The sequence below is a fragment of the Sturnira hondurensis genome, unplaced genomic scaffold (genome assembly GCF_014824575.4).
Source record: "Sturnira hondurensis isolate 20B ecotype Veracruz unplaced genomic scaffold, ASM1482457v3 Scaffold0020237, whole genome shotgun sequence".
NCBI classification, from domain to species: domain Eukaryota; kingdom Metazoa; phylum Chordata; class Mammalia; order Chiroptera; family Phyllostomidae; genus Sturnira; species Sturnira hondurensis.
In genome coordinates this window covers 9,097,441-9,112,151 of record NW_028092868.1, presented here as the reverse complement: position 1 = coordinate 9,112,151, position 14,711 = coordinate 9,097,441, and the positions used below count along the sequence as shown (strand labels likewise).

Here is a 14,711-nt window from a genome sequence, read left to right as displayed (position 1 = left end):
AAGAAAGCCAAAATGGAAGCTCCTGCCCAGGTGGGAGCTAGAAGGTGGTCCCCACCACAGGGCCCTGGGAAGATCACCAAAGGAATCACGGAATTTATACAGGGTCAAAAAGAGACTCCTAATTTTCCTATGCCATAAAACTACCCCTGCCAGGATTTAGGCAGAGTAATCTGAACAAAATTTTCATCTGGAGAGAGAATACCAAATAGACTCTGGACTCAGGTGGATCTGAGGGCTGTTAGGAGGAAACACACTAAAAACTGGAAGCTCACCCGAGACCCCATGTACGGAATAAACCCGATGCCCCCCCCCCCCCCCCCCCCCCAGCTGGACTCTAGAAGGGTGGTAGCCAGGCTTTTTCCGGGTAAGAAGATTGAAGAAAATAGCTCTGAACTACTACCAAAAAGAAAAAGAGTGAGCTTCCAAACCGAGTGCCCCCAAAATGCCTAAAAATTGAACAAAAAGACCTATACTAAAATACTTCAATAGAAAGTTCAGCAGAGACCAAAGATCAAATATATATATTAATATATAAACATATATATTCCTAAAGAGGGATGGGGGAAATGGGAAGCAAAGAATCAGTAGTAACACCAGACTTCTTAACAGCAATACTGAAGCCTTGAAGACAAGTAAACAACGCCTTACAAATTCCCAGGGTCAAGTATTCTCACCTTTGTGAATGTAGGTAACCCACTCAGTTAAAATGAGGTCAGAATAAGCCATTCTCAGCATGTAGTTCTCAAAAATGACCTCCCATTAACTTTTAATCAAAAGGCTAATGAAGATGTGGGGTCCTGGTAAGAGAGAGTGGGACACAGGCTCGCTATGAAGGGAATTTCCAGAATGAAGGCAGGAAAAGTCCCAGGAAGACAGGTGCACAGCAGGCCTGGAGAACACCATTTCCACACCAGAGAATGACGGAAAGTGCCCAGAAAAGATTTTGTTTTTAAAGTACCATATGTGTCTGATCGAATTGAATGAAATTTTATGCCTTACAGAGAGACAATTTATCTGGGAACATTTTAATGATCTATACATGGAAAACAAAGCAAACGAAGAAAACCAGACAATTATAAACTTCAGGGAGAAAAACAGTTGTACAAGACCAAAAATATATGTAGTATACTGCATGACACAGCTGAGAATAAAATACACAGAGTTACAATAAGGCAACTTCTGAATAGTGATTTAACCAAAAATTGTGATATAATTATACCAAAGGGGAAGAAGCAAAGTATAAGTGGAGAAAGTAAGAGAAGTGTTAAGAGAGTCAAATCCTTATATTTTTCCTTGTACAGCAGAAGAGTCAATAGATAAAACCCAAAATTAAGACAAATATAAAAAACAGAGACAGACAAGAGTCCATCATCACTGTCTACAGTACATAAGAAATGCAGGAAGGGATTAGATGACTATTTTTGCTTGCTATAAGCCCTTCCCTTTTTGAATTATGTGCATGCATTTTTTGATAAAAATTTAAATTGAATTAAAAATTAATCATAAAGAATGAAAACAAACAGTTCTTGTCAAAATTAAAGCTGACATACACTTATAGATTGCTTTCTTTAACAAATGAAAAAAGCATTCCTAAAAAACGTGAGTAATTTTTTACTTTCAAAAATATAGCCCTGGCTGGTGTACCTCAGTGGATTGAGCACAGGCCTGCGAACCAAAGGGTCGCTCAACCAAAGGATCACGGTTCGATTCCCAGTCAGGGCACATGCCTGGGTCGCAGGCCAGTTCCCAGCAGGGGATGCACGAGAGAGGCAACCATACATTGATATTTCTCTCCCTCTCTCCTTCCCTCCCCCTCTAAAGATAAATAAATAAAATCTTTAAAGAAATAAATCAAGTTTCTTGCCCTGACCGGTGTGGCCCCATAGGTTGGGTGTCATCCGGCAAAAGGAAAGGCCGCACCCATTCAAGCAAAGGATTCAACTCCCACTTTGGGACCAGGGCTGTGTTGAGGGTTCCGTCCCCAGACAGGGTACCCAAGAGGAACAACCAAAGGAAGTCTCTCATATCAAGGTTCCTCTCCCTTTCTTCCCCTCTCTCTAAAAATAAATAAAATCTTTAAAAAATATGCCAAGTTTCTTTACTAGACAGACATTAGCAATCTTCTTGCAGAAGTACCTAACTACTGAACACAACTGTTCCATGTTTGTGTTTCAAGGTGGATCCACCAATATTTATTGGGTAAGAGATAAAGGTTTGAAGTGAGAAATGAGGATGAATTTTTATGGCTTCTCACACTATTAATTGTACTGATTTTCATACATCCCCCATCAAAGAGCTTGCAAAATCTAGCAACTGAATGTACCAAATACTTTTCCCACTTACAGTAAACTGAAATTGTGCTGCATTGTCAAAATATCTTCCTGAATACAGCCGCATCAGAGAATTTAAAAAAGTGGAAATGGAATTAAGGATACAAATCACTGCCCACTGTGACCTCATGATGTCTTCCTAATACTGTAAGAGCTAGCTCCTAAAGGGTGTCTGATTACAATCCTAATGCTAGTAACTGAAAAAAACCTAAATCCCTCTTTTCAGTCATCGGTCCAACTTTAATTTTATAAAGTTAATATTCTTGCAAGATTCACCATTAAGTCAAAATACATACAAAATTAAGAGTGCAAGTTAATATCCAGCTACATTTATCCACATGTAAAATCCCAAGATTAAATACACTGTCCACATAAAATAGGTGGTATTAAGAGAAACAAAGTAATTCTCAAATACAACTTTTTATCTAAACCCTCTCTGAAAAATTTATGAGTCACTTTTTAAGAATAAAACAACTCTTACATTATTCACTTATTCCATGAATGTTAGTCTACACAAAACAAACAATTTGGTCTAAAATTAGTCTCTAACAGGAAGGCAGTATTTTCTTGTTGGCTGTAATAGTGTCCATTCATAATTTTAAGCATCATCGACAGAACTTGAAAGTGACCAGTCAGTCTGCTCTATCGCCCCCATTCTGCCTCAATAAAGAACAGTTTAGCCCTGACCAGTGTCAACCCACAAAGTGAAAGGCTGCTGCTGATTTCTCATCCCCAGTTAAGGCACATGCCTGGTTGCAGGTTTGATCCTTAGCTGATTGATGTTTCTCTCCCTCTCATTTTCCCTCCCTTCCCCTCTCTCTAAATATAAAAAAATAAAAAGACAGAAAACAAAACAGCAAAAAAAACACCAGTTTAACGGCGGCCCAGGTCAGGTATCTGTTGTTTTGAGCACCATCCCAATGCACCAAGGTTGCTGGTTCAATCCCCTGTCAGGGTACATAAAAGAAGTAACCAATAAATGCATAAATAAATGAAACAACAGATTGATGTTTTTCTTTCTCTCTCTCCCTACCTCACTGCCTCTCACTTCTTCTTTCTAAATTCCCAATAAATAAAAAAATTTTAAGAACTGTTTAATCATATCTAAATCTAAAGTCTATTTTAAAGTTCCACAATCTAAATTCAGTTACATACTCTGAATGTACCTCATGCAAACAAGCATATAGGGCAGCCCTCGGAAAAAAATTAGCTCTGCATCCAGTAATATTAACATTTGACTTATTTAAACAAAGCTATTTTAAAATGACTTATAAAAGATATGTGAATATCCTCTAATTTAAAATTCTGATATTGGACACCATTTACTGTGTATTAGCATTTTCTAGCCACATCAAGGTTTCTGAATGGCAGTTAGCATGCCTTATTTAATATACAAGGTAAGACAGAATTAGATTTAGCATTGTGAATATGCAAAACACAGAGTTTATTCTTGTACTATTATTTATTATTATATTATTTTCCATACAAACAACTATAAACCTACTTTTGCCCACTCCCTGTATGTGTATCCACTGCTCTGCTTAACCCATCCTCACATTAATTATGTGTTCAATAAATATTCAAAGAAATGTACTACTTAATACTCATAGCATTTTATCCACAAATAAAGTCACTGGGGCTGAGAGGATGGCCTGGCCTGGCTAATACCTTACTTTGGCTAAGTCATAAAGCTGGTGGCAGTATCAAAATATACTTCAAAATTCACATTCTTTCACTTATGCCATGTCATCTAAATAACAAATATTTGATTACCCTTAAACTCAATAGTTATGTTATTCTTATTTTCCTGCATTATTACTTTTCAAAGAAAAACATCCTCAGGAGCTACTGTCCCTTCAATATTCCTGCCATAGACATTTGACCCAGCATCCGTTCCTTCCTCCCCAAGATCCCAGATTTCTGACTGTGGAATTCTATTTGGCGATCCTGTTGTTCCGAACAAGTCAGCAATGAACATGTGTCTTATGAAGGCACCGGCTCAGGCTCAGCAGGAGTGAACTGCAGAACTCCTGGGAAAGCTGGAAGACAGTGTGCAGCTGCAGGGGCTGGGGGCAGTCTTCTGTGAACAAGGGGAATCCAGACATCGCTAAGCCACCGTAGAAAGTCTTACTCAAAGCCAAACAAATCCCCCTCATTTTTCTAAACCAATCTGAGTTAGGTTTTGAGTTACATCTAAAAAATCAAAACTGAGAGATTTTTATGAAGTTGCTTCTCATTTTAATGCATTTCACATACTGTTCCCTGCTTGGGAAATGTCCTCTCCAGCCTGTTAATCACACCTGTCACCTACTGAGCACCTACCGTGTGTGCTCAGAACCAAGCATGTGTGACATGTTACACATACATTGTTTCAAATACTGAAAACTAACCTACAGCCAAAAGCTACAAGCTAAACCTTATGCTCACCATTTCACAGATGAGAAGATGCAGAGACTGAGTGCCATTCTCAATGCCACCTAGCCAGTAAGTGGAGCTAGGATTCAAAACCAGGTTTCTGACTCACAAATGTCTGTTCTTTCAACCACATGGACCTGCCTGCCACACGGATCTCGTCTTTACGGTGCTCTGCTCAAGCACCGACTCCTCTGTAAAACTTTCTCTGGCGTTTATGTATGTCACAGGTAGCTCATTCAAGGACAGGAAATATTACAAGACATTGTAACTACATTTATATACTTAAAATGCCAGCTCTTTAAGGATAGGAAGACCCCAGTAATACCAGTGACTCCCATAGTGTGTAACACAGGCCAAGTGATCAATAAACACCTGTGGTATCACCACTAAAAATCTGGTATCACCACTTTATTATAGATTAAACGCCATTAAAATAAACAATTATCATCATACTGAAGTATACTTTCATATAGAATATTTCTGAAACATGGAAACTAGGACAAATTTGTAAGTATTTCTTGATATTGTGAATTTGCAACAATAAATTCAAAGCTGACCCACTATACTTACAATGCGCTACACAGAAATCCAGAACAGTAAATATATGTGTGTGTGTTTTCAAACCAAATACTTTAAATACATCAAAGGACCTTGTGTTTAATAAAAGCAGAACATACTTATTATGTACATAATAAATGTCAAATGCCCTTTAAAACAATTAACTACTGGCTTCATTTTAGAACCAAAGTTGCCCAACATAAGTCACTTAACTCTGTAAATAAAAATTATGAACCAGACAACCTCGAAGATACCACCTAGCTCTACGATTCTGGGGTGATTCAATGATATCAGTAACTGACAGCTTCTAAGAGTGCTTCCCTGACTACCTGATCTAAAACTAACTCTCAGAGGATGTCTCTCCTACCATCCTATTTTATTGCATGCTTACCCCTGACATTTTTCTCACTGAATTACCATCCCCCCACTAGAATGTAAACACCAAGAAAATAAGAACTTTGCTGAAGTCCTGACCCACGTGGCTCAGTTGGTTCAGACTCCTCCCCCAAAGCAAAAAGGTTGCTGGTTCCATTCCTAGTCACTTGGCACATGGCTGGGTTGCAGGCCTGGTCCCTGGTTGGGGTACAAGGGAGAGGCAACCAACCCATCGAGGTTTCTCTCCCACGTCAGCGTTTCTTTCCCTCTTCCTCCCTCCCCTGCCCTGCTCTCTAAAAATAAATACACACATATATATACATTTCTTAAAATTTTCACAAAAAGAACTTTGCTATATTTATCAGAACACCCCACAACTTCACAAAGAACCAACTGGGCACCCCATTAATGTTTGTTGAAGAACTAAGTCGTGGAAGACTAAAAATGCCTCTTTTTCTTAAGGGAAAAAAAAAGTAGATGGTACCCGGTAAGCATGTCCTGCATTTTCCAAATACGCGTTTTCTCATGCCATGTACTTTGTCTCAATATTAATCTTACAAAGGTTTTTTTTTTGGGGGGGGGTAATTTTAATTTGGCGAAGGGGTAATCAAATTATTTGGAAGACTGGTTCAAACAAAAGAACTTAATTAGATGTTTTGGAACAACAAAGCTCTTCCAAATCTTCAGGAACCACCACTTCACCAATAACTAACTGAGTCAATGGTAATTAGTGCATAGAACTTCTTATCCGTTCCAAAATCTCCTGCAAACTTTCCAAAAGGAAATTCACATAACAGAAGTCTTATCAAAATAAAGCTCAATGAAGCAAAGATGAACAAACCGAAACCCTCCCGGTTATTCCAATCGTCAGTCTCCGTTTTCCTGACACGACGCAGTCTTCCCCTCTCCCACTTCTGTGTATAGCTGGGGCCCTTGGGTATCGATACAGAAGTCTTACAGATACCACCACCATATCCGGAATGACACAGCTCCTAGTCAATACCTCATCTCCATCAAAACTTTCCCCAAACTCAAGACTCTCTTTGGACCTTAAACCTAAAACCCCTCCGACCTCACGTCTGCTGCTCTCCTCCCTCGCCCGAAATCATTCCTCGTGAACTTTTCCCCAGGGATTCGCATCCGTGCCGTCGAAACACTTTAATCTTGTTACTATTTCGAAGTGCCTGCTCTTCTCCCAGGGACTTTGGTAATCTTGACTCGAAGGAGAAAGCCCAGGCTCCGCGCCCGGCCAGCCCTCGCCCACCCCAGCTCCCCCCACCCACCCTACCGGCGCCCGGCAGGTGCCTCGCGCCGCCGACGCGCCCCGGCCGCCGGGGGGCGGAGCACACAACGGACCCGAACCGTCCTCCCCAGCCCCCGTCGGTCTTTCCCCTATGGGGCACTGGGTCAGCACCCGCCGGGGGACGGAGGCCCGCGGGAGGCGTTGCCGGCTCCGCCGGGACCAGAGATGCTCTCCCCCGGCGCCCAGTCCCGACCCCAGACCCGCCCAGGTCCCACCCACGAAGGCTGCCCCGAGCCTGGACGCTCGCCCGGAAAAACCGAAAGCGCATCCCCAGCCCGGGGGCCGAGCGCATCCCGGCCGCCGGCCTCGGCCGCTCCGCCCGCCAGCCGGCGCCCCGGCTGCCGCCCACGCCCGCCCCGCGGCCCCACTCACAGGCTGCCGGAGCAGGAGGTACAGACGAAGGAGCCGACCGTCATGTTCACGTAGGTGGGGCCGCGCTGGTCGCAGTCGAAGCACTTTCGGTTGTGCGGGAGGCCGGTCATGTCCCGCAGCATCTTCAGGTGCTTTTCCTCCTGCTTCCGCTTCGCGCTGGCCGCCATGGCCGCGGCGCCGTGGGAGGAGGCCGGCAGGGCCGGGAGCCGGGCGGCGCTGCGCCGGGGGCCCGCGGTCCCACGGGCCGCCCTGGCCGCCGCCGCCGCCGCCGCCGCCCTCCGTCAGCGAGCGCCGCCCGCGCCGGACCTGGCCGTCACTCGCCTAGACTGGGCCGGGCGCAGCGCGAGCGCTGCGGAGCGCGGGCTGACCGGCCACACCAACCGGCCTGGCCGGGACGACCACAGCCGCGACCGCCGCCGCCGCCGCCGCCACCTTCCCGACTTCTCCAGTGGGGAAAAGACGAGAAAAAGGGACGGCAAGAGAAGGCCCGCCCCTGGCGGCCGGAGGCCAACTGTCGGTCGGCGCCCCCTGTTGGACAGGAGGAGTCACTGCGGCCACGCGGAGGCCCGAGTTCCGGCGGGGGCCAAGTAGGGAACACAGAAAAGTAATGATAATAATAGAGGATATCCACTTGCGCTCTTAACTGTACATAGAGCATGACGTGGATTACGTTCATCCCATACTTAAAACTCTCCACGGTTTTTCCATCGCTTTGGCAATAACTCGAGGCTCCTCGCGGTGCTCTAAAAAGCGCTCCATCACCTAGCCCAGCCTCCCTCACTTCATGCCTGTTTACTCAGCCGCACGACATTTCCCTTTGCACCCGGACCACAGCAAGCGCCCTGTGACTCAGGACCCTTGTCTTGCTGTTCACTCTTTATCAGGGTCTCTCAACTTGCCACGACTGACATTTCTGACTAGATCATTTTGGGTGTGTGGGAGATCCTACACATTGTGGCATACTGAGCAGCATCCCCATCCAATAAGTGCCAAAATGACCTCCCCCGTAGTTGTGGCAACCAAACCCCCCCCAGATATTGCCCAGTGGGGTGCCCTGGTAGAGGGAGATGAGATCGCCCAGGCTGGAAACCACTGGCTGCGCTGGAAGGCCACATCAGCCATGGCCGGCTACTCCCCACCGGCCAATCAGCTCTTTCAAAGGTGCAGCCCACCTTCCTGGAAGGGAGCTCTCCATGAGTTTGCTGTGAGGCATTTGGGGATACTCATCCCCCATCGGGGTGCCTATGCGAGGCAACTTTCTCACATCTATCTATCTATGTATCTCTCTCTCTCTCCACCCCCGACTTCTCTCTCTCAAATCAATTTTAAAAAAACATCATCAGGTCCTTATTAGAAATAAATAACTAAATACATAAAAGAGAAAGGGACAGACAGCTGTTGGATTGGCCAGCGGATTTTTTTCACTTTCATGAAAACATCAAACTCCCAGGAGCTCATGGCACACCTTCAAAAACGACCAGCTGGTGGTGGATGCGCTTTATCTACATCCCCCATCCTCCCCGCCCCTTATTACGTTAAAGCAAATCATAGTTATCAGCTCATTGATCTGCTCGTATTTTAGTTTGTACTGCTAAAAAATAAGAACTTTCTCGTTTTAAAAAATATGACCACAACCCTGGCTGGTGTAGCTCAGTGGATTGAGCATGGGCCTGCAAACCACACAATCGCGGTTCAATTCCCAGTCAGGGCACATGCCTGGGTTGCAGGCCGGTTCCCGGCAGGGGACGCACAAGAGGCAACCATACATTGATATTTCTCTCCCTCTCTCCTTCTCTTTCCCTCTAAAGATAAATTTATATATATATATATATATAAAACCACAATAGCACACCTAAAAAGTTAACAATAATTTCTTAAATCATCGAATATCCCATCAATGTTCAAGTTTCCCATTATCTTATCAATGTTTAAAACAGACTTGTTACACTTTATTGGAATCCACACATTGTAACTGGGCAGTATGTGTCAAAGTTCCTTTTAGTCTGTGGGTTTCCCCTCCACTTCCTTTTTTCCTTGTAATTCTTTTCTTTTAGGAATTGGACCCTTTGTCATTTTGTCTCTTATAGTCTCCGTTATTTGACATTTTTCTCTAGCCTCTCTATTTCCCAAAATAATGTGTTGCTGGATCTAGTTCCCTTGTATCCAGTTCAATTTTCTTCTTCTTTTTTTTTTGTGTGTGTGGCAAAATCTTACTTCTTTGTGTCCGTCCATCAGCGGGCACACAACAGGGGATGGCTGAGTCTTTCTAACTTATCGGCAGAAATATTTATATAAAGAAAAACTTTCCCACATCTACCATTTGGTGCAGTGCATGTCAGAAAGGCAAAACAAATATTTGGTTCCTTTCTTTTGTTCACGAATTTTCAAAATAACAGATTGGTTTTGTATCGCCTTACAATGGTGATTACCATTTTTTTCAGTGTCATTATAAACTCAAGAATTTCAGCCTATCTGATGTGTTTCATATCCCTGGTGCTCACATTGTCTCATCACTGGCCAACGAGAGCCTTATAGTTGGCTCTTAAGTCCTTTTGTCAATACCCATGACTTGAGGTCAATGGAGTGCCCTCAATGGCCATGGGGCCCTGGGCTGCCTAGGAGATGAGAAATGCCTGATTCTGGACTGACCTGCCAACCCCACTCTGGCTACATTAAGGACACCAGCAGTCTCTTATTCATCACCAACAGATCCACGTACCCAATAGCCAATGGCTTCCTTCTTTGTTTCAGTACTTGTAAAGCTCACTCGACATTTGTATGTCTTCTGCTCATTTATCTCCCCATGGTCTCTGTTCTGATAAATGCCCAAACCAGAAGGCGTGACTGCAGCACCTTGTACAAACAGTTTAACCAGCGGTTGTTTTAGTATTGTGGTGGTGTTGTTTCAGAGAAAGAGGAGAAGGTATTTTCAGAAGGTATTTTCTTGTGTGGGAAGGTGAAATTCAGGGGAAGTCCGAGATGTTTTTTCCAAGTAAAGCTGAAAGCCCATATGACCCTGCTGAGTTTTGGTTGTTTCATGCCGTATCAAAGTGGATTCTACTTTGAATAATCAAGGAGAGCTTTCAGTGTGTCAAGCAAGACTATTTATTAGCTTTAAATTTCCTTACCCTCACAACGATACAGAGGAAGGTATTATCATCCCGTTGTATATATGAGGTCACTGAAGCTCTGAAAGGCCGACCTGCCCAAGCCACGCCAGAAATGAAGCACGAAGCTGGGACTGAAACTCAGAACTAGCACTTAAGGCACCAGCCTCTGTTTCCAGGAACTGGGTACTAACCCTGCTTGTTGGATTTGCAAAGTAGAAATTACTTTCAGAGAGATGTTAGCACGCAAGCAAAGTGACCTTTCAAAATGCAAATGTGATTCCGTCTTCCCCGGTCTCCTCCTTCTGCTTGAAGCCTTTCAGTGACTTCCAATGGCTCTTAAAATGAACGAAAACCTAGGAGGCCCAGAAGCCCTGCCTGAGGGGCCTGCTTCCTGCCAACCCTGGAGGGCTCCCTACCTCTGCCCCTGTGCCCTAGGCGTCCTGGGCACCACGCTATGTCTCCACCACTCTGCTCTGGCCCTTCTCAGTTTGTATATTCTTTCTTCTACCTCAGGGCCTTTGCATGTGCCTTTATTGCTTCCAAACACAGTCTTCCTTCTCCTCTCAACCCTCAGATCTAGTTCAATATCTGCTTTTCAAAGATGCTTCCCTGTCCTGCCTAACCAAGTCAGACCCCATAATTTGTGCCCACAGCACCACGCTCCTCTCCTCTAGAGCATGTACTGCAGTGGCTATTTACACTGCTTCGCGGGTTTTGATTGGGGTCCCCAGCCCCTCACTTCACTGCAGGCTTCATTCAGGAGGTGGGGAGACAACCAGATCTGCGCTTGCTCGCCATAATTTCTCCAGCACTTACTGTGGGGCCTGGGACTTAAAGGGGCTCAATAAATACTAGTTGAGTGAATAAATAAATGCAGCAGGGTGGTGGGGTGAGCAGAGAAGAGAGTTTCCCTCAGTCTTAAGCGGTGGGTTCAGCATCGGGCTTTATCATGGTCTCTGCTGCTTTGGCTCCCAAAATGACTACCGTTCTGTCAAAAGCCATAACCGTTTTGTTAAGGAACTTGCAAATTCTGAAATCAAACCTCCAAGGGTGAGAATCTAAAACCTGGCTTGCTTAGAGATTCCCCGCCAGATTTATCACCAGGGGTGACTCAGAGAAAATGCCCTGAACAAACCCTGGTGTTTGGAGAGGATCCACGGAGCCAGCCAGCTGGCTGCCAACTCATCGCAAGCCACCCTGCCCTCCACGCCTGTGGGCGGGGCCCAAAGAAGAAGCCCCCCTGTCTGCCCCTGAGCAAGGGGACAAGCAGTAACCAAGAGCATGGGATGGCCAGCGGTGGTGTTGGCGCTCCAACTACTTGAGTGAGGAGGGGAGGGCTCCTCTGTGTTCATGAAGGACTCAAATGCAGACGTTTAAATGTTTGTTTATTTATTTTAATTTTTATTGACTGTATTGGGGTGACATTGGTTAATAGAACTATATGGGCTTCAGGTATACAGTTCCATAATACCTCATCTGTGCATTGTGTTGGGTGTTCACCACCCCAAGTCAAGTCCATTTACAAACCTCTTTCACCTGCCCTCGACAATATCTCTAACTTCCCCACCGTATCCACTGGTGGGCTAGAAAGATGTTGCCAGACACGCATGCGTGCCCCACGTCCGTCCTCGCCACCAGCAGCACGCTAGGAAGGCATACTCTTTGTAAGTCCTGGATGGGCACAATTGCCGTTTTCTTTGTCTGCTTGTGTATTAAAAGGGCTAATTTGTTAGCTGTATCACCTATGCCACCATTTTTGTGGCTCTGTTTTGACATCTGCTCATGTTTTAATATTCTGGGACCCCTGACAAAATCGAAGTGGCCAGGCGCCTCCCGTAAGGTGAGTCCCCTTCATCTCCAAGCCCCCAGACTCCAACCGGCTCTGCCTGACCCCAACAGAGGTCAGGAGCGCAGGGCCTCTCGGGAGCACCCCCCCCCCCCCGCCAGTCCTCCCTTGGCGTCCAGTTTCAGGCATGTGAGTCTGGGTTCTTGGGGAACCTTGATTCTCTGTCCTTGGGGTGTTCACGTCTTTCTTTCCCTGGGGCCCTCCATACCGGAAACTGGTTTAGATTAGGGGGGAGGACAGACCTGAGAGCAGTGAGCCTTTACCACGCAGAAAACTGGAGCGGTGGGTTTAGCCTCTTTTTTATTAACATTCTTCTCTCCACATGGCGTGACTTTTCCCAGAGGAGCCAAATGCTAATTTTTATGGCCCGTTAAAGTAATGCAAAAAGAAAGTAATGCTGACCACATGAACAGACCCCGGGCCCCAGCAGGTGGGTTTTGCAGGGCCTCCCATAGACAGCATCGCGGATTAATGTTCGGCTCTGGTTTTTTCCCCTTTCTTCTTTTGGTAGTGCCTTTCTTTTGCTGTGGTTTGATTATTTTTAACATGGCTTCCTGACTTGCTTTTTAATTTGTAAAAAGCAGCGAGATAGAAAAGGAAGGGGTGGGGGGGGGGACCCTGCTGAGCACAAGCAGTCAGCGTGCACTTCCTGGAAACGTTGGCGTGGTTTCTGGCTGCACCTGCAGGAACGCCGGAAAGTAGGTACCTGGAGGGGCCCAGACCCTCAGAACCAAGGTTGGGGGGCTGTCTCCTGGCCCTACAGATGCCAGGAGAAATAGAGGAGCCACAAACCCACCCTCCAGCTCTGCTGTGTTTCAGACCGGCTCTCCTGCCTGGAATCATTTCACACTGTCTCTGGGGAACTTCGTCTCACCAGCTGAATTCTATCTGCTCAGAGACCAGAGGCTGGGTCCCAACCTCTGCCAGCCCACAGAAGGATCTGCCTGCCCATTGGTTGACTTATCCGACCTCAGGCCATTCCAGAAACCCAGGACAATTGTGACTAGACTTCAGTTATCCCGTTAAAAGAAAAGCCTTTTCTGGATATTAGAGGGAAATCAGAAGTAGCTTTCAGCCTTCGTTCGTTCGTTCATTCACTCAAATATTTATCAAGCACCTACTATCTGCCAGACACTGGGGATTCGGCAATAAACAAGCTTGTATTCCCAGGAGTGGGAGAACAGTCGGCAAACACGTTAACAGAGGTGGGCCACCGGTGCCAAGAACTCCAGTGGGAAACGAAGCAGGGTGAGGGACTACAGTGTGAAAGAAGTTGCTGCTGGGTGGTCAGGGTGGGGCTGGAGGGAGGTGAAGCTGGGAAGATTCTAAGCCTGGCTCATGTCAGAGATCCCAGGGGAAAAGCGTGGCATGGAGACCCTGCAACCCAGCAGCCTCCCTTCCTTGTCAGTTTGTACCAGAATCAGTAATCCCAGGCAGCCCCGGTTGCCTGGAGGGAACGTGAATCATCCCCTTCAGAAGCCAAGGGAGAGAAAGGCCCCTGCCTCTGCAGCAGGAAGAGTCTTGGGCTAAGAAATGCTCCATTCACGTCATCAATGGAACGTTGTTCTTGCCCGGCACTGGAAAGAGAAAGGGGACCTTCCCTTCTGGTTCAGGGGAAAGAAAGGGACCCCTATGGGGAGAGAAACCTGCCCCTGTTATCAGAAAGGAAAAAAAATCAACAGGCTTGAGACCTACCAAACAGGAAAACGGACCCTACTTGGCTGCCCTCTGTGTTGGAGGGGTCCGATGGAGACACTTTAAAAGTGGATCCCCCCCAAATACCTCCATCCTTTCCTACTCACCAAATGCTGGCACATAGGTAATGGCTCATTATACCACATGGGGTGAACTGAACACAAAGTGATCTCTTGAGCCCAACAAACGATGTTGCCATGGCACCCAGCCCCCGAGAAGGAGAGCAATGGCACAGCACTCCAGGGTTGGCAGCCCGGCAAGGATGACGAGCGTTTCCTGGGACGAAGCACCAGACATTGCAAAGCATGTCCTGTAGAGCAGCTCCGTGAACCCTCACTCTGGCCTTTGGCCGTCGGTTTTAGCACTATGCCCATTTCAGAGATAAAACTAAGGCTCCCCAGGTGAGGACCTGGCCAAGGTGATACAGCTGGGATGCGACGGAGCTGAGACTGAAGGTCGGCACTTGGACACAAGAACCCACAGCATAATCTCTACTGGTCAGCTGGAGGCAGCAACCCTGGCCCGGCCTGAGGGAGAGCAGGAAAAGCCCAGAGGGGGGTAAACGTTCCTAGTACCGACTTGGCCTCCCAGAAACCAACACAGAGCACATGCCCTGGGCGGGTGTAGCCAGAGCTTTCTGCTTCATGAGAATATCGCCCTTTGCCCAGAGCTTCGGGCTGGGCATTTGAAAGACCTATTTTTACTTA

General features: G+C 46.2%; 1 protein-coding gene across 5 annotated transcripts in view; it reads right to left on the bottom strand.

Moving 5' to 3' along the window:
* The window catches only part of AGFG1 (ArfGAP with FG repeats 1), a 64,833-nt gene extending 57,010 nt beyond the window's left edge, over positions 1 to 7,823 (bottom strand). For 3 of the 5 annotated variants that reach the window (XM_037029346.1, XM_037029347.1, XM_037029349.1), the window contains exon 1: positions 7,354 to 7,822. In XM_037029346.1, the coding sequence (XP_036885241.1) occupies positions 7,354 to 7,520 (167 nt within the window). In that variant the 5' untranslated portion in view covers positions 7,521 to 7,822. Of the gene's footprint in view, positions 1 to 7,353 lie in introns of all 5 variants that reach the window. The other 2 variants (XM_037029348.1, XM_037029350.1) reach the window with 2 other exon arrangements.
* Positions 7,824 to 14,711: the final 6,888 nt, after the last annotated feature.